This window comes from Capricornis sumatraensis, chromosome 3 (assembly GCF_032405125.1).
Source record: "Capricornis sumatraensis isolate serow.1 chromosome 3, serow.2, whole genome shotgun sequence".
In the NCBI taxonomy this organism is placed as follows: domain Eukaryota; kingdom Metazoa; phylum Chordata; class Mammalia; order Artiodactyla; family Bovidae; genus Capricornis; species Capricornis sumatraensis.
In genome coordinates, this window is record NC_091071.1 from 16,672,645 (window position 1) to 16,691,394 (window position 18,750).

Consider the following 18,750-nt stretch of genomic DNA (forward strand, 5'->3'; position numbering starts at 1 on the left):
AGCAGGGCAGAAGCACGCTGACCTCTCTCTTCCCGTGGTCCAGTTTCCAGCTAGTGCCCCCCATTGCTGACTCAGAGAGCCAGGGAGCCTGGGGGATGCTGTCTAAGGAGTCAGGCCCCTGGGGCACGGAGCGGGGCAGAGAGGGTGGAGAGCAGTGGCCTGTGAGGGAAGAGAGGGTGGGGGAGATGGAGAGTTCCCAGCACACAAGGAAACTGTCAAAATGTTCTTCGGGTCTGCCTTGATGTTCTTCAGCCGCTCAGTCGTGTCTGACTCTTTGCAACTCCATGGACTGCAGCACGCCGGGCTTCCCTGTCCATCACCAACTCCCGGGGCTTGCTCAAATTCATGTCCGTCGAGTCGGTGATGCCATCCAAACATCTCATCCTCTGTCATCCCCTTCTCCTCCTGCCTTCAATATTTCCAGCATCAGGGTCTTTTCCAGTGAGTCGACTCTTTGCATCAGGTGGCCAAATTATTGGAGCTTCAGCTTCAGCCTTAAGCCTGCCTAGGAGCTGCTGAAGATCTGAGCATTGTTTCAAACAAAGTGTTAGGAAGGTATTAAGAACATATTGGCAACAAACAGAGATGCTTGGTGGAGCTGATAAAATTTTTTAAATAATGGAAAAATGAATAGTGTTTTCACTTAGATGCAGAGAATTTAATATTGTGCTTCTTCACACTTAACTCCACCTTTCCTCAAGGAATAACGACTTGATTCAGAAGGCTAACAGACTGAGAAAACGGTGGGCTAGAGTCCCAAAGAACCATCTTGCCCGAGTTAGAATTCAGGCTTCTTTTATACTAAAAGGGGAGGGGTTGTGGTTAGTGTTGCAAACTTCTTGGTGTAGGAATTCTTTGTTCTTGCAGCTGTCCACCTAGTTCAGGACATAATATTCATGTAAACCTCCAATGAGACAAAGGTTATTCTCTATTCTGCCACTTAAAAAAAAAATCTCTATATGAATGGGAAAGTGTCACACTTGTAAAGGTTAGAACCTTGAGAATGGGCCATCCTGTATATTTCAGGCTACAGGCAACATTCTTAACTTTTAGCAAAAGCAACAGAATACAACTAAGACTTGATGCAGCTGAATAAGTAAGTAAGTAAATAAACTGTTGTTGTTCAGCACTAAGCTGACTCTTTGCGACCCCATGGACTGAAGCACGCTAGGCTTCCCTGTCTTTCACTATCTCTTGGAATTTGTTCAAATTCATGTTCATTGAGTCGATGGTGCCATCCAACCATCTCGTCCTCTGTTATCCCCTTCTCCTCCCACCTTCTATCTTTCCCAGCATCAAGGTCTTTTCCAACGAGTCAGTTCTTCGAGTCAGGTGACCAAAGTACTGGAGCTTCAGCTTCAGCATCAGTCCTTCCAATGAATATTCAGAACTGATTTCCATAAGGACTGACTGGTTTGATCTCCTTGCTGTCCAAAGAACTCTCAAGAGTTTTCTCCAGCGCCGCAATTCCAACACTCAACTTTCTTTATGGTACAACTCTCATATCTGTACATGACTACTGAAAAAACCATAGCTTTGACTATATGGACCTTTGTCGGCAAAGTGATGTCTCTGCTTTTAATATGCTGCCTAGGTTGGCTATAACTTTTCTTCCAAAATGCAAGTGTCTTTTAATTTCGTGATTGCAGTCACTGTCCACAGTGATTTTGAAGCCCAAGAAAATAAAATCTGTCACTGTCCACTTTTTCCCCATCTGTTTGCCATGAAATGATGGGACCGGACGCCATGATCTTAGTTTTTTGAATGTTGAGTTTTCAGCTGGCTTTTTCACTCTCCTCTTTCACCTTCATCCAGAGGTTCTTTAGTTCCTCTTCACTTTCTGCCCTTAGAGTGGTATCATCTGCATATCAGAGGTTATTGATACTTATCTCAGCAATCTTGATTCCAGCTTGTGAGTCATTCAGCCTGGCATTTCATATGATGTACTGTGCATATAAGTTAAATAAGCAGGGTGACAATATACAGCCTTGTTGTGCTCCTTTCCCAATTTTGAACCAGTCTTTTGTTCTAACTGTTGCTTCTTGTCCTGCAGATAGGTTTTTCAGGAGACAGGTAAGGTGGTCTGATATTCCCATCTCTTTAAGAATTTTCCACAGTTTTTTTGTGATCCACACAATCAAAAACTTTAGTATAGTCAATGAAGCAGAAGTAGATGTTTTTCTGGAACTCTCTTGCTTTCTCTATGATCTGACAGATGCTGGCAATTTGATCTCTGGTTCCTCTGCCTTTTCTAAATCCAGCCTGTACATCTGGAAGTTCTCAGTTCGCATACTGTTGAAGGGTAGCTTGAGGGATTTTGAGCATAGCCTTACTAGCGTTGGAGATGAGCACCGTCAGGCAGTAGTTTGAACATTCCTTTTTGGATAATTCCCCGATGGCTCTAGTGGGAAAGAACCCCCCTACCAACGCAGGGGACATGAGATGTGCATTCGATCCCTGGGTCAGGAAGATCCCCTGGAGAAGGAAATGACAACCCACTCCAGTATTCTTGCCTGGGAAATCCCATGGACAGAGGAGCCTGGTGGGCTACAGTCCATGGCGTTGCAAAAAGTCAGACATGACTGAAGCGACTTACCACGTTGAACATTCTTTGGCATTGTCTTTCTTTGGGATTGGAACGAAGACTGACAGATATTTTAAAAATATAAAGTCATGCTCAAAATTCTCCAAGCCAGGCTTCAGCAATATGTGAACCATGAACTCCCTGATGTTCAAGCTGGTTTTAGAAAAGGCAGAGGAACCAGAGATCAAATTGCCAGTATCTGCTGGATCGTGGAAAAAGCAAGAGAGTTCCAGAAAAACATCTATTTCTGCTTTATTGACTATGCCAAAGCCTTTGACTGTGTGGATCACAATAAACTGTGGAAAATTCTGAAAGAGATGGGAATACCAGACTACCTGACCTGCCTCTTGAGAAATCTGTATGCAGGTCAGGAAGCAACAGTTAGAACTGGACATGGAACAACAGACTGGTTCCAAATAGGAAAAGGAGTACGTCAAGGCTATATATTGTCACCCTGCTTATTTAACTTATATGCAGAGTACATCATGAGAAATGCTGGACTGGAAGAAACACAAGGTGGAATCAAGATTGCTGGGAGAAATATCAATAACCTCAGATATGCAGATGACACCACCCTTATGGCAGAAAGTGAAGAGGAGCTAAAAAGCCTCTTGATGAAAGTGAAAGAGGAGAGTGAAAAAGCTGGCCTAAAGCTCAACATTCAGAAAACGAAGATCATGGCATCCAGTCCCATCACTTTGTGGGAAATAGATAGGGAAACAGTAGAAACAGTGTCAGACTTTATGTTTTGGGGCTCCAAAATCACTGCAGATGGTGATTGCAGCCATGAAATTAAAAGATGCTTACTCCTTGGAAGAAAAGTTATGACCAACCTAGATAGTATATTCAAAAGCAGAGACATTACTTTGCCGACTAAGGTCTGTCTAGTCAAGGCTATGGTTTTTCCTGTGGTCATGTATGGATGTGAGAGTTGGACTGTGAAGAAGGCTGAGTGCCAAAGAATTGATGCTTTTGAACTGTGGTGTTGGAGAAGACTCTTGAGATTCCCTTGGACTGCAAGGAGATCCAACCAGTCCATTCTGAAGGAGATCAGTCCTGGGATTTCTTTGGAAGGAATGATGCTAAAGCTAAAACTCCAGTACTTTGGCCACCTCATGTGAAGAGTTGACTCATTGGAAAAGACTCTGAAGCTGGGAGGGATTGAGGGCAGGAGGAGAAGGGGACGACAGAGAATGAGATGGCTGGATGGCATCACTGACTCGATGGACGTGAGTCTGGGTGAACTCTGGGAGTTGGTGATGGACAGGGAGGCCTGGCGTGCTGCAATTCATGGGGTCGCAAAGAGTCCGACACGACTGAGCGACTGAACTGAACTGAAAGTTATTTTTATTTTAAAAACAATTTTTAAAAAGTAAACGAAACAGATCCAATATGGAGTCAGATTTGTCCCTCCCTATTAGAATGGGAAACACAGATTTGAAGATCCCACCCCACCTGGTGGGTACCCAGTGTTACCCACCCCCTGGGTACTTATTCACTCACATTAGGCATCGGCTGAGGGCTGCTCCTGGGGTGGAGGGCAGGGTGGAGTCAATCTCCCAGCAGGTGGGGCATGGGCTCTGATGACCAAGGCAAACCCTGGGGCAGAGAGGTGCTGGCAGGTGGCAGGTGCATTGAAAGGCCATGGGCAGGAATGGGTGGGTCATCCCTAGTATGGCTGCACCGTCACAGCCCCCTCACCACCCTTTTGGTTGAGTCTTCATGTTCCCGTGGATTCTGCTTCCCACCATTTTCTCTTTTGCTTGGCATACTTTCTGGGGGGCATCCATCTCTGTAATAATCATGGCAAACACTCAGTGCCATGTCTTGCCAATGCCCCCACGTCCCTGTCTGGGCTCCAGCTGCCTGGTGCACATCCTCACCAGAGGTCCTGCAGCAGCTGAAGATTCTGCACCTGTAGGCCTCGACTCACACGTTCCTATCTTAGCATTGTCCCATTCTCACTGCAGGGCAATGACCGACTGCTCAGATGCCCGGGCTAGAAACATGGCCCCACTCTGGACTCCTCCCTCTCTTTGGCCATCGCATCCATGGGTCAGCAGACCACTGAGCCCATCCCTCTGGAGTTATCAAGCTCCCTACTTGTCCTCACCATCGTCGCCCTGCCGTTATCGTGGTCTGGACCACCAGCATCTCTTCATGGGTGCGTGTGTGCTAAGTCACTTCAGTCATTGCTGACTGCGTAACCCTATGGACTAGCCCACCAGGTTCCTCTGTCCATGGGATTCTCCAAGCAAGAATCCTGGAGTGGGTTGCCATTACCTCCTCCAGGGAATCTTCCCAACCTAGGGATTGAACCTGAGGTCCTATGTCTCCTGTATTGGCAGGTGGATTCTTTACCACTAGTGCCATTCTTCATGGAGCATGGCTAAAGCCTCCAGCGGATCTGCTAGTCAGGCCCCCTTCCAGAGTGAGCCTCCTGGCAGGTCTTTTCCTTGCTAAGGCCTTTAGGACAGCACCTACCTCTGCGTCATGGGTCAAGCCCATCTTTTTCAGCCTGGTTCTCAGTGTTACCAACCAGGGTTCTTAACCTCCTTAATCAACAGAAATTGATACGAGGCCAGACAGGTAATTCAGGCCAGGCTTTATTGGGGTGAAAACAAGCAACAGTTTCTCTTGCTCGCTCCCCCTGCAGGGTGGAGGGGAGAGGACAAGCTATTTCCCTATACGGGTTAACAGTAGGGAGAGTCCAGGGATCTGGCCACAGAGGTGGCTTGCCCACCCCTTCGATGGTGGTGTGTGTAGGGGTCATGAGCAGTACCTGCTTTTGCTCCCAGCTCTTTAGTGGTGGCAGTTGTTTTCTTAAAGAGTATCTTTTACTCTATATTTTACTTAGATATTTTTTGGCTGTGCTGGGTCTTCCTTGCTGCACCCGGGCCTTCTTCAGTTGTGACAAGCGAGGGCTACTCTTTAGTTGTTGGTGCCAAGGCTTCTCATTGCAGTGGCTCCTCTTGTTGCGGAGTGTGGGCTCCAGAGAGCCAGCTCAGTAGCTGTGGTGCGCTGGGCTTAGTTGGTCCGAGGCATGTGGGATCTTTCCGGACCAGGGATGGAACCCTTGTCCCCTGCATTTACAGGCAGATGCTTTACTGAGCCACCAGGGAAGCCCTGGGTCTTTGGTCTTTTTGTATCTTATTGTCCACAACTTGCCCTAACTGCGCAGGCACACAGTTATTTTTAGTCCCTTATGGTTTCTGTGTGTTTTTGTTGCTTGAAGAGAGTTTTGTCCAGGTGCAAGCATTGCAACCAAGGGTCCCAGGTCCCAGCCTGTCTCACCAGCATCCTTAAGACTCATCCACTTTCCCCTGTGGCCTCCTTCCCCACCATACCTTGTGGCCAGCTGGGCTCAGGGTCATTGAGAATATGCTCCCCCACCACAATCCCGCTCTGTGGCCCTCTTCCTGCAGGAATCCTGGCTCAGGAATTCTTAGGGGTGCTGGGGTGCATGTAGATGAGAGCCGTGGTCAGAGAACCCAACTCCCCCGTATGACTTCAAAGGGCCACTCTCTCCTGCTAATTTATGATCTCCCTGCCCATGATGGTTTCTGGAGTCAGAGAGGCCTGAGTCTCAACCCACACTGACTGTATCACTCACTACCCAGCTGTGTAGACCAGTGGCTTAATCCTTCGGAACCTCAGTTTGCTCATCTATAAAATGGGTGCTGCCTTGCTAAGCTGTCAGGAAGACTGGGGATGGGGGGAGATCATGCATGTGGAGACTGGTGTCTGAGGCCAGAGTCCTGGAAGCAGATCCTGGGATGAGGTTCCATGTGCAAGTCATTTATAAAGAAATGCCCCAGGGAAGGGCTTCCCAGGTGGCACTAGTGGTAAAGAACCTACCTGCCAGGTCAGGAGACCTAAGAGATGTGGGTTCTATCCCTAGGTCAGGAAGATCCCCTGGAGGAAGGCATGGCAGCCACCTCCAGTATTCTTGCCTGGAGAATCCCCTGGACAGAGGAGCCTGGCAGGCTACAGTCCATGGGGGTTGCAAAGAGTGGGACACAACTGAAGCAACTTAGCACCCACACACACCCCAGAGGAGAGTGGTAAGGGAACTGGAGAGAGCAGACCGGGGAAGGGAGGAAGGCAAGCGAGGGGTTGATGTGAGGCCGAAGCCCAGGAAGGGCAGCTTCCGCTTTGGCCCAGAGGGAATTTTGCAAAGTGTGTCAGGTCCCAAAATTGCCTCTGCCAGAGCCACGGGGCGGGACCACCCAGATCAGCCTCTGGCTGATGACATTGCAGAGAGGAAAAATACAAGTTTCCAGGTACTTTCTGAATGAAGATGGGCAAAACGAAGTCCAAAGACTTCCTGAAGACAATCCTCCAAAGACAGAAACACTGAAAAGAGATGCGAGGACATCGGGTGGAACATTAACACCATCCAGTATGACCTGGCACCGGAAAGATGCCTAAAACCCCTGGCCCTTAGTGAGGCATTGCTTCTACTATTAGCATAACCTCAGCAATGGTCCTGCTTCTTACCATTGTTACTAATTTCCTTGCCTTGGATGGGCTGGAAATTTCAGACAGATGCTCTGAGCCCAGTGGGTAGACAGGAAAATAAATCTGGCAGAAAGAAGCAGCATAACCCCAGTTATGCATCTGAGATTCCAGTGCCTGTTTCTCCGTGGCTAACTCACTCCTGGAGCATCTCACTGCCCCATGCCCATGTCATCTCCCATCCCATCTGAAAGAGCAGAGTTGGCCCCTGCTGGGAGGGGCAGGTGGTGGGGTGCGGGCCTGGCCCCAGGCCCACGTGGGCAGGAGGAGGGCATCCGCTGGGGGAGCGGGGGCAATGCGGGGAAGTTGGCTGAGTCAGTGAGCCTCACTGTGGTGAGGGGCGGCCTCCGCCCACCAGCAGTGCAACAGCAGCTGGAGGTAAAGGCTTCTGGGAGCGAGATCAGGCCTCCCTGCAGGCATCCGCCCCCCTGCAGGGCCCGGCTCGCCCTGCACCTCCTGCCTTCCTCCCCGCTGCCTGGTGGGCCCTGGGCCAGCAAAGGGCTTTGGAGGCTGCAAGTGTTCGGTGCCAGGGGGTGTTTTAACAACATCCAGGCTGCCAAGAGCACATTATTCTCTTACAGAAATCCAAGGGATTGCCCAAGAAAGGTGATATTTTTGTAGCATAAAAAGAGAAAGAGAAAAGAAAAGTTCTTCAAAGGTCTGAAAGGCCCGTTGCGTCAGGAATGATAGTGGATGTATGAGAATCTGGGTCCTTCATCAGCCAATAGATAGGGGATCTGAAATTGCTGTTTGTTTGCTTCCTTCACTGGATGCTGTGTATCGGGGTGTCCCTAGGACATTAACGTGGAGAGAACAGCTTGTGCAAAGGCAGAAAGGTAGGGCAGGACAGGTCTAACAGCTTGTGAGAAAAGAAAAGCTGAAGATCAGGACTGTTGATTATAAGAGATGGAAATTCTACCTCTAACCAACTTAGGCAAAGAAAAAGAATTCTTGGTTCTTCTGATTGAAAGAACAAATGACTGGCAGCTTCAGGCATGTCTGGATCTCGGGGCTCAAACAATATCACAGGGCATGATCTTCCTCTGTCCCTCGGTGCTGCCTTTCTTGGCCTTGGCTCTGCCCTAAGGGAGGCTCTTGCTACTCAGTGCACCCACTTCCATCCTTCCTAATCTCGAACTGAGTGGAAAAAAAGGAATTTTCTTTCCTAGTAGTTCCAGCAAAAGTCCTGTGTCTGACTCATTGAGCTGACTTGGGTCATATGTCCGTCTCCTGCTGGCCAGGTCTGGTCCATAGTCCCTTCTCAAAACCTATGGTTAGTGTGGCCTGGAAGGTAAGTGGCTTCTAGAAAAAAAAAATGGAGTGGGGTACAGGGTAAATAAAAATGTAAGTGTCCCTTGAGGGCAACCATGATGTGTGTAAGAGGTGGGATGTTTATAGCTGCAGGCAGCAGAGACCACCACACGGCCAGCTTAGCTACAGGGAAGCCTGGGGGGTTGGTGGTTGGTGGTGGGGTATCCCAGTGAGCTTCCCTGGTGGCTCAGTGGTAAAGAATCTGCCTACAATGCAGGAGACAGGGATTCAGTCCCTGGGTTGGGAAGATCCCCTGGAGAAGGAAATGGCAACCCACTCCAGTACTCTTGCCTGGGAAATCCCATGGACAGAGGAGACTGGCGGGCTACAGTCCATGGGGTCGCAAAGAGTCAGACATGACTTAACGACTAACAACAGCAACGATGAGATCATCTTTCCATCTCTCTGCTCAGCAACTAGTGTCAGCCCTGAGATAGCTCTCAGTGGCAGTCACTACAGATGAGAAGAGAAAGAGAGCGTCTTATCCAGTCACAGGATGGAAGTTCTTGCCTCCAAGCTGAATGGACCCGCTTATGGTCCACATGCCTGCCTGGACCAGTAACCATCACCCCAAGAGTGCCATGATCTGACGGACTTCAGCTAGGGCTCCTGAGCCAGTCCCGGTGAGGAGGATGGCTGGCCAGGATCTCCTTATCCAACTGGGACCCACCCTAGATCCGATGGTTTTCTCTAAAACAACTTGATCCCCCAACCCAAGGGCGTGGGGGTGGAGTGAACCCAGGGAGAGTCCGCCCTGTGGGTCCTCATCTCACGACCTCCCTCCTCCTCCGTGCAGGGGTCCTGTGGCTGTCGGTGGTCTCCGAGGTACTCTACATCCTCCTGCTGGTGGTTGGCTTCAGCCTCATGTGTCTCGAGCTCTTCCACTCCAGCAATGTCATTGACGGGCTCAAGCTCAATGCCTTCGCGGCTGTCTTCACGGTGCTCTCAGGTAAGGCAGAGGGCCTCGGGCAGTGGGGGAAGAACACACCAGAACCAGCCCTGCTCTCAGAGCAGAGGACAATGCGGGGGGGAGGGTGGTGGAGCCACCTTCGGGCTAAGACCTGATTGGCTCCCCCGGGTGACTGTGGACCAATCACTTCTTTTCTCTGAGCCTCAGTGTTACAATTTATAGAGTGGGATTTGTCTGCTTCCTTATTCTCTGAATCAGCATGTGTTTACTGGAGTCTTGTGTGCCAGGTTGGGTGCTAAGAAGTACCGGGGTTAGAGTAATGAATGGAAGCAGACAGTTGCGGCTCTTGGTGAAGCTTAACACATGTGGGACGGAGATGGTTAGCTGGAGATGTTTCCAGGAGATGAATGCCACATGGCGAGGTGATGGATGGGATGTGTGCACAAGTGAGAGGGAGGTGGCCATGAGAAAGGCCAGACGGTGGTGTCCTGAAGGATGTGGAAGGGAACCTGTTGGGGGTGGCGGGCACGTTGATTATCTGCTTTAGCTTATTGCCCTTGAGACATCCTTGGGGAGATGGCCAGCAGATAGCCAAATGAACAAACCTATCTGGAAGCTCAAGGGTGGGGGCGGGGTGAGCAGAGATCGTGGGCAAAGGTCAGGGATTTTGAGGGTTTTAGGAAGAATTGGATGGTTGGCGGCAGCAGCCCGACTCCAGGAACTGGAGACAGAAGACTCCAAAGAAAGGTCATTGGATTAGGTGGCCAGGAGCCCAGAATAGCTTCAGCAGATCCAGGTCATAAGGGGTTAAGCCGGGAGTTGGCCAGAAGGGAGTGAAAGGAGCCTGTAAACCATAACTTCAGGCGGCCTGACAGATAGAGCCGTGGCTTGGCTGTGTACGACAGCTATTCCTCAAAAGCCAAATGTAAATTGAATTTCTATAAATCTAATCCTATTCTTCATGCACTGGAAGAACTCTCTGTTTAATGAAACCGAAACGATGAACCTTTAGGTAAGGGAAATAATCGGCTCCTAATTGAGGTATGTATATATAGCAGAAAGATCTCTCAAAGAATAAGGAGCAGAATTCAAGAAATTATAGCACGATCCATAGATCAAAACATGCGCATCGTCATTCCCAGGATGTGGGCAATCTAACCGAAATAGTAAAGGGAAGAACAGAAAATCAGAGTGAGCCTCTCAGCACAGTGTTGATTTCGGCCCCCTGCTTACTCTGTTTTCAGCTATTCCAGATCGAGAGATAGTTTATTCTTTTTTTGCAGTTGTTAAATGCATTTATTATGCCTAAAATCAGTTTTCATTCATGGTTCTTTTTCTCTTTTAATGTTTTATTCATTTATTCAACTGATGGCCTGCTGGGCTCCAGGGAAAGTACTAGGTTTGGGGGAGTCAAAGAAAAAATGATTCCATTGTTGCCCTCCTGAAGTTTGTGATCTTGGAGAGATATAGACTCAGAGATACAGACTCACTAAAAGATTGTAACTTGGTGAACTGGGTGGGGTGAGTCCTGTGGGGTAGGGCGGAGGTGGGGTGGAGGGATGGGGGGTGGGGAAGGGCGGGGGAACATATGTTTGCCTGGAGGTGCAGATGGGTGGGGTGGGGAATGGGCAAGCAACCATTCAAGCTGAGACTTTGGAATAAACTTTGAGTTTGTTTGATAGACAGCTTGCGTGCATGCATGCTGGGTGGCTTCAGTCGTGTCTGACTCTGTGACTCTCTGGACTGTAGCTTGCCAGGCTCCTTTGTCCATGGGATTCTACAGGCCAGAATACTGGAGTGGGTTGCAGTGCCCTCCTCCAGGGGATCTTCCCCACCCAGGGATCGAACCTGTGTCTATTATGTCTCCTGCATTGGCAGGCGGGTGCTTTACCACTAGGTAGTGGTAAAGTACTTTACTATCTGGGAAGCCCAATGGATAGCTTGGGGAGGGCATTCTAGGTGGAGAGAAAAGCATAAGAAAAAGCCTAGTGAGTTGTCATATTCTGGCAACTTCATGTAGTTAAAAATGATGGGAGTGTGGAAAGTCAGGTGAGGAGGACTGTTGAAAGATGAGGCTGGAGAGCCAGGTGAGGGTCTTGGTGCTTTGCAAAGGTCTGTAGAGTTTATCCTGCAGGCAATAGGGAGCCATTGAAGAATCCAGAGCAAAGGGTGATACAGTCAGGTGTGCACTGGAGGATGAGGATTCAGGGTGCAGCACGGGCAGAGTGGAGCAAGAATGGAGGTGAGGAGATGGGAAAGGAGGTGAGAAAGGGTGAGTCCCCAACCCTGTGCAGTGGCTCTGGGAATGGGAGATGAGCCCCAGCGCCCTCCAGTGAGAAGTCAGCAGGGCTTGCAGACTGATTAGGAGAGGTAAGCGGGAGTGGGTGACTGCGGAAAAACAGAGCCTCTAGGTCAGGGGTGCCTAGTGTGGAGTCCACAGACTTGAGGGAGTCTATGAACCTGGATAGGGGGGAAGTTGCATCTTTATTTCTCTTAACTTGTAACTGACATTTAGAATATCTTTTAAATATGAAGGGAGGCAACACATCACAGTCGTGGGCGGCACCTGTGACGTAGCCACCAATAGGAACCGCAGTTTTCATATCATGCTATGGATGTGCAGATATCTTGCAATGCACTCCTTCCAAAGGGCAATGCTTCTTAGAGCTTCCGCTGAATCTTATCTAACATGGTAATGAAGGCGCACGTATATTATGATACAACACGTGTTTGTGTATTTTGCTAATTGTACTTTAATATAACTGGTTTCTTCTGTAATCTTGTTATTTTATTTTATGCAGCTAAAAACATTATTCTGGGGATGGGACCCTAGGTTGAGATGACCAGACCCCTTGATTTGGGCTGACATTTGGCTGGGACAGAGTAAGTAGTGGTACCATTGAGAAGGCAAAGGCAGGAAAAGAGCAGGTGGAAGAGATGATGGGTCCATTCTGAAGAGGCTGGGTGTCAAAAGGAGAGGAGACATCAGCCCACATGGCCTACCAACCTCCCGGAATCCTTTTCACTGGAATCCATCTTGGCTGAGTGATGCCACCAGGAAGAACCTGAGCTAGAACGATGGGTCAGAGACAGCCCGGAAACTAATCCCGTCATAAGAAAACCTGTGACTGCGAGAGTCACATGGCAGAGCAGTTCCCTGGGTTCCTTTACCCTGCTGTTCTCCACCTGGGCGTCTCTTCCCGATAACGTCTTCTGCTTGTTAGCACATGTGTCTCCTCGGACAACTCAATTCTGAGTGTTAGACAAGAGCCCACTCTCGGGGTGGGAAGGGGTCCCCCTTCCTGCAACACCGCAAGATATCCAGCTCTTTTCTTTGTCAGTGGCTTTATCTCTCCTTTTCTTTCTCTCTACCAGGCATCGAAGAATCCCCTCTATTATCCCAAGCCTCCAGCCCTCCCCTCAACCTGCTTACTCCAGCCACATAACAAAAGCTGGCGGCCAGCCCCAGGCAAACGTCTCCAGTTCTACAAGCAGCCTCTTTGTGGGGAAGCAAGTAGGGGGCTCTTGCCTCTATCTTGAAGAGCTTATCAAAGTTTTCACCCCTCAAAAATACCCCGGTTTCCTTTAGCAGGGAGTCCTACTGCGAAAGAAAATAAGATTGTCTTCGTAATTTCAGGCAGATAAACAACGCCGGGCACAGGGAAGTTAATTGATTTGCTCAAGGTCACACGGCTGGTCAGTTGTGGAGCTGGGCTTAAACCCCACTCCTGCTGGCTTCAGAGCCCTCTGTTTGTTTTTCAGGATTGCACTGCAGGAGTGAACCCACGGGTGGGGAGGGAGAAGCCTTTTACATCCTCAGAAAACAGTAACTGAGAGGGATGTAGCAGCCAGATCACGTGATAAGATGATGTGATAAGCAGGCGGTGGAGAGAAAGGAGTCTGTATTCATGCCTGTGTTCAGTCGCTAAGTCCTGTCTGACTCTTTGCGACCCTAAGGACTGCAGCACGCCAGCTTCCCTGTCCTTCACTGTCTCCCGGAGTTTGCTCAAACTGATATCCATGGAGTCAGTGATGTCATCCAACCATGTCATCCTCTGTCGTCCCCTTCTCCTCCTTCCCTCAGTGTTTCCCAGCATCTGAGTCTTTCCCAATGAGTCAGCTCTTCACATCAGGTGGCCAAAGTATTGGAGCTTTAACTTCAGCATCAGTCCTTCCAATGAACAGTCAAGGTTGATTTCCTTTAGGATTGACTGGCTTGATCTTCTTGCTGCACAAGGAATTCTCAAGAGTTTTCTCCAGCACCACAGTTCAAAAGCATAAATTCTTCAGCACTCAGCATTCTTTTTTTTTTTTTACATTTTATTTTATTATTTTTTTAATTAAAAAATTTTTTTTCCTTTTAAAAAAAATATAAATTTATTTATTTTAATTGGCAGTTTATGGTCCAACTGGGAGAAGATAAACCTAGGAGAAACAGGAGCCCAAGAGGGAGCCAAGCCCTGACTTGCCCGACCCAGAGGGACAAGAAAGCTGGTTTTTCGGGAGTCCCTTGAGAACAAGTCAGCTGGGGAAGGATGCGGAGGTGGGGGTGAGAGGCTTGGAGGAGGTGGGTGGGCTTTTGGTTTGCTCCTCTGGGAGGGAAGAAGCAGGCAAGCAGGATCAGGAAGAATCCATTGATTGAGGCCATATGAGGTGAGGGTTGGGTTCTGATGCTGCTGAACCAGCTCACATTGAGGGGTGCTCAGGTCAAGGTCAGTGCATCTAGGGCAAAGGAGAAGGAGGAGGTGAGGCAGCCCCTACTGGAACCAATTATTATAAATAATTGTTATAAAGAACCAGTGGGGGCCTTCCCTGTTGGTCAAGTGGTTAAGACTTTGCCTTCCAATGCAGGGGACATAGGTTTGCTCCCTGGTCAGGGACCTAAAATCCCACATGCCGTGGGGGGAGCTAAGCCCATGCACTTCAACTACTGAGCTTGCGCCACCACTAGAGAGAAGCCCCTGAGATGGAACAAAAAGCCAGCACATGGCAGCTAAGACACGATGCAGCCAAATAAATAAATATTTTAAAAAATGAATCGGTGGGTTAGGGTGAATTGTAATAACCAATACCAACTGAGATGCCAGGTTGCACCAGCCCTGGGCTGACCGGCCGCAAGTGTTAATGTCTTTATGCCTCACTGTCCTTGTGGGAGGGACTAACATTATGCCCATTCCACAGATGGGAAAACTGACTTGCCGGCAATCACATAGCTAGTCAGTGGCTGAACCTAGAGCCTGCCACACAGGGTGCTTTGAGCAGGGCTGAGGACTTCAGATTGTCATTGGTTATTATTATTGTTAGTATTCTTCCTAGCTGTCCCTGAATAAACTGAGGGATAGATGGCGGCCCCAGGGGCCAGCCCTGTTGCAGTGAGGCTGGGATGGAGGAATCTGGACTCTACAGCAAACCGAGAAGGAGTAGTGGGGCCTTGCCAGCAGGGTTGTGTTCAGATCCTGTGTTCCGCAGGAGGGTGTTTGTACAGAGAGGACACCCCCTGAGGGCTGGAGGCAGGGGCTGTGATGGTTGGCTCTCTGGTTCAGAGCCCGGCGCACCCCATGCTTTTAGGTACCTACAAAGTGCTTAAATTTTGACTGCTTTTAGAATCAGAAGGAAAAAATAGAATAATAATGAAGACATAAGAATGAATCTAGACTGGATTATATTTTTTATACCACTGCCATCATAAAATGTAATTTTTAATATTTATTTTATGGAGGAACAGGCCCTTGAAGGGAAAAGTGCCTGGGGCCCATGAAAGTCATAATGTGGCCTTGAACTGGGCTATGGCTTTTCTCTGTCTCTCAGGGATGGAGCAAGACTGATTCCAGATGGGGTGGGGGCGGGGGCAGTATGGTTCCGGATGCCAGGTCCCCCTGCCCGCCCGGTCCTGTGGTTTTAGCTGAGGTGCTGGGCAAGATGGAGCTTCCTCGGCCCCTGTCTCTTCCCCCAGTGGCCAGGGTTTTGTATCTTGGAGGGGATGTGAAAGCAGGCTAGAAGATGTCTCTTCTTCCCCAGTTCCTCTGAAAGATGAGGGTGATCTACTTAGGAAGGAAAGAAAGTCATTTGGAGAATTCCTACATCGTCAGGCTAACAACGGTGGGCTTTTAGTAAAACCTGCACTAGCATGAAGGGAAGCATGTCTGTTTCCAGGAAATGATGAGACCTTGTGGAGAAGTCAGCAAGCGTCTATTTTGTTAAGTATCAAGAGAAAGAAATTTTGCGACTAAACAAAAAATGCCCAAGGATGAGGTAGCTCTTTGAATCCGGGAAACTAGAATCTTGTCTTTGATGTAATCTTGGCGTATTTGGTTTCATCATAAAGCGTATATTTCACTGCACAGTAAGCACATCACTATTACGCCTGTATTTAATTTCTTAACCTTCAACCATGTTTTAGAAATTATTTTGTGACATTATATATAAAACATATGATTTCAAAATAGTTGTTTTAATTTTTTAAAATAGAGAATATCTTAAATATGAAAGGGAACTGAATAGGGTATGATGGGAATGGGGATGTTCTGATGCTTTTGTGACCAAAAATATGCAGAGCCAGTGGACACTTGGGCTTCCCAGGTGGCTCAGTGGTAAAGAATCCGCCAGCAGTGCAGGAGATGCGAGTTCGATCCCTGGGTCAGGAAGATCCCCTGGAGGAGGACTCAGCAACCCACTCCAGTGTTCTTGCCTGCAGAATCCCAAAGACAGAAGAATCCGGCGGGCTATAGTTCATGGGGTCGAAAAGAGTCGGACACGACTGAAGGGACTAAGCACACACACGCTGTAAACGACCACTGTATTTTAGCATGAGTTTCCTGGGACAATAATTCCACTAACTATCCCACCTGTTAGGCCTGTCCTAGAAGAATCCTCTGCCTGTAACGCCCTTTGTTCCTTTCTTCTGCCTGACCAGACTAGGTTTCTTGCTCATAGCTGAGAGAGCAAGTATTTTTATGTATTTTTGTGTCTAAAAATGCAGAGGCTCTAAGAGAAATGAGTGTTTTCATATTATTAAACGTTTCTTTTCCTTGCAAGTGACCAGAACCCAATCATATTAGCAGAAGGAAGAAAGGCAGGTGGGAGAAGGTGATTGAACTATATTGATTTCTTGTAAATTGAAGAGTACAGGGTGAGTAGGCTTCAGGCATGGCTGCATCCAGAAGATCATGTCATCAGGAATCTAGCTGTATCTCCAGACTCTGATTTCTTTTAGCTTCGGTCTCAGTCAAGCCCATCCTTATGGAGATAGGATGGTCACAAGGGGCTCCAAGCTTAGATAAGGCTCCAGAAGCAGAGAGAGCTTCTCTCCAGTACAAAACTCCAAGGGAGACTGTGATTGGACTAACGAGATTCACAGACTTATTCCTGAACCAGTCCTCATGCCAGAGGATGCAATACTCTGGTTAGCCAGATCTGGGTCTCTAGGCACACCTGTGGTTATGGGCTTGGCCAAGGACCCAGCAGGACTAGTATGCAATGGTGGACAAGCGGTTACCCAAAGGCACTGGTTGATTGCAAATTCTGGTGGTTGGGAGTTGGTTGACTTGTCAAGTTGGGAGATTATCAGCAGTGGAGCTGAAGAACTCAGGGCCCCAGGAATGGCATAGGTCTTTATTTGGGTTCCTCCAGAGCAAACCCTAAGGTTAAAATATGTGTACAAGTAGTTTATTTGGGAGGTGATCCCAGGAAGTATGGTGGGACCGTGGAAGACAAGAAGGCAGGAGGGCCAGTAAAGGGAGTGTGGGTGGGTGGGTGGCCTCTACAGGCAACTGGGAGTCCCTTCTGTTGGGGACCCTCTGAGAGACTATGTAGGACAAGGGATGAGAGAGCAGTGGAATTTATCCACCGGCTTCCATCCACCACCACTGGCTCTAAGTCACTCCTGAGTCAGCACCCCACCCCTTTCTCCCCTGAATTTCTAACCTTCTCCACCTAAGAAAGTGTTTGCGGAAGGAGGTCACCAACACTCACAGGAGCTGCCAATCAGAGCTGCAGGTGACCTCTGGTATTGACCAGGGGTGAGGGGCAAGGACAAACCAAGGCAAAAGGGAGTATGCTCATATTAACCTGTGCCCTGCAGTGCAGATGTGACGCTATTTGCCATCAGAAACCATGGTCCCAGCAAGACTGCCCCACTGTACAGGTGCCAGCTGTTAGTTCAGGGAATCTTCGGGCCACCCTTATCTCTGACCAGCTGACTGCAAATTGGTCTTCCCAAGACGCCTTTACGTTTGGTTTTCATTAGGACTACTCTCAGAACTCAGCAAAGCACTAGGGTTTTGGCATTATCATAAAGGATACGAATCTGGGACCTCCCTCCACCTGGCAACTCAGGGGACATGGGTTCGATCCCTGGTCCAGGAAGATTCCACATACCGCAGGGCAACTAAGCCTGTGTGTGACAGCTGCTGAAACCTACTCACCCAAGAGCCCGGGCTCTGCAACCAGAGAAGCCATCGAAATGAGAAACCCTTGCACTGCAGTGAAGAGCAGCCCCCGTTCACCATTCACCACAACTAGAGAAATTCTGCATGCAACAGCAAAGACTTAGTGCAGCCAGAAATAAAGTGAATTCATTAAAAATAAAATTAAAATGCATTAAAAAAAATGACCCCTGCCAGGATCAGCCAAAGGAAGAGACATTGAATGAAAGGTCCAGGAGGCTCCCCAAGCTTTGTCCTCTAAAACCAAGCTGGCTTGTGTTATTCTCACCCCCGAAGCCAGGTGTGTGAGGAACGCTTCAGCTCTTTCATTTCTGGAAAAGAACTTCACTTGGATTCTATGCTCCCATCCTCCTGGGCTGGTAGTGGATTTATTGTCATATTTGAGGGGCTACTCTGTATTGGCTGTGCTATAGTTGTCTAGACTCATGCAGTGTCTGACAAAGTGTCTTTGTCATCATCATTTTCATCAAACGGCCCAGACCCTGATCTGAAACCCTTGGGGCTAGAAGTGTTTCAGAATTTAGAACTTTTCAGATTTGAGGAGTTATGGTAACACATAGATCATCCATTGCATAACACGCCAGCAGAGGTTAGGGCCGTACTCTGTAAGCAAATACAGCAGAACCCATGAGTGTTCATGCTGGGGGCATAAATAAAGACGGTCAACAGCCTCATGTCCATTCAGGTCAGGCTTGACTGCTAAATGAGTCCAGACCATGTCAGATTTTTGTGGCCAAGTGAATTATGAAGAAGGTTTTGGATTTCAGAACATCTGGGAATTTGCAATTGCAGACGAGAAATTATGGTCTCAATAGCTCCCTTGAACTGAGCACCTACTCTATGCCAGGCAGCATTCTGAACACATTCCTTCTGTTGAACTCTATGATAGTAGGTGCTGTTATTATTCCCATTTCACAGCTGAGAAAACTGAGGTACAGATTTAGTAAGTGGCGGCTTTGGCTTCCAAGCCCATGTGCTTTACT

The 18,750-nt window shown here is 48.5% G+C and overlaps 1 protein-coding gene across 3 annotated transcripts in view; it reads left to right on the forward strand.

Annotated features, from left to right (window-relative positions):
* Positions 1-18,750, forward strand: part of GSG1L (GSG1 like) — a 252,677-nt gene that overhangs the window by 158,134 nt on the left and 75,793 nt on the right. For 2 of the 3 annotated variants that reach the window (XM_068969307.1, XM_068969308.1), the window contains exon 3: positions 9,210-9,362. The exons of the other annotated variant lie outside the window; for it this stretch is intronic. In XM_068969307.1, the coding sequence (XP_068825408.1) occupies positions 9,210-9,362 (153 nt within the window). The remainder of the gene's footprint in view (positions 1-9,209; positions 9,363-18,750) is intronic. 3 annotated transcript variants of the gene reach the window in all.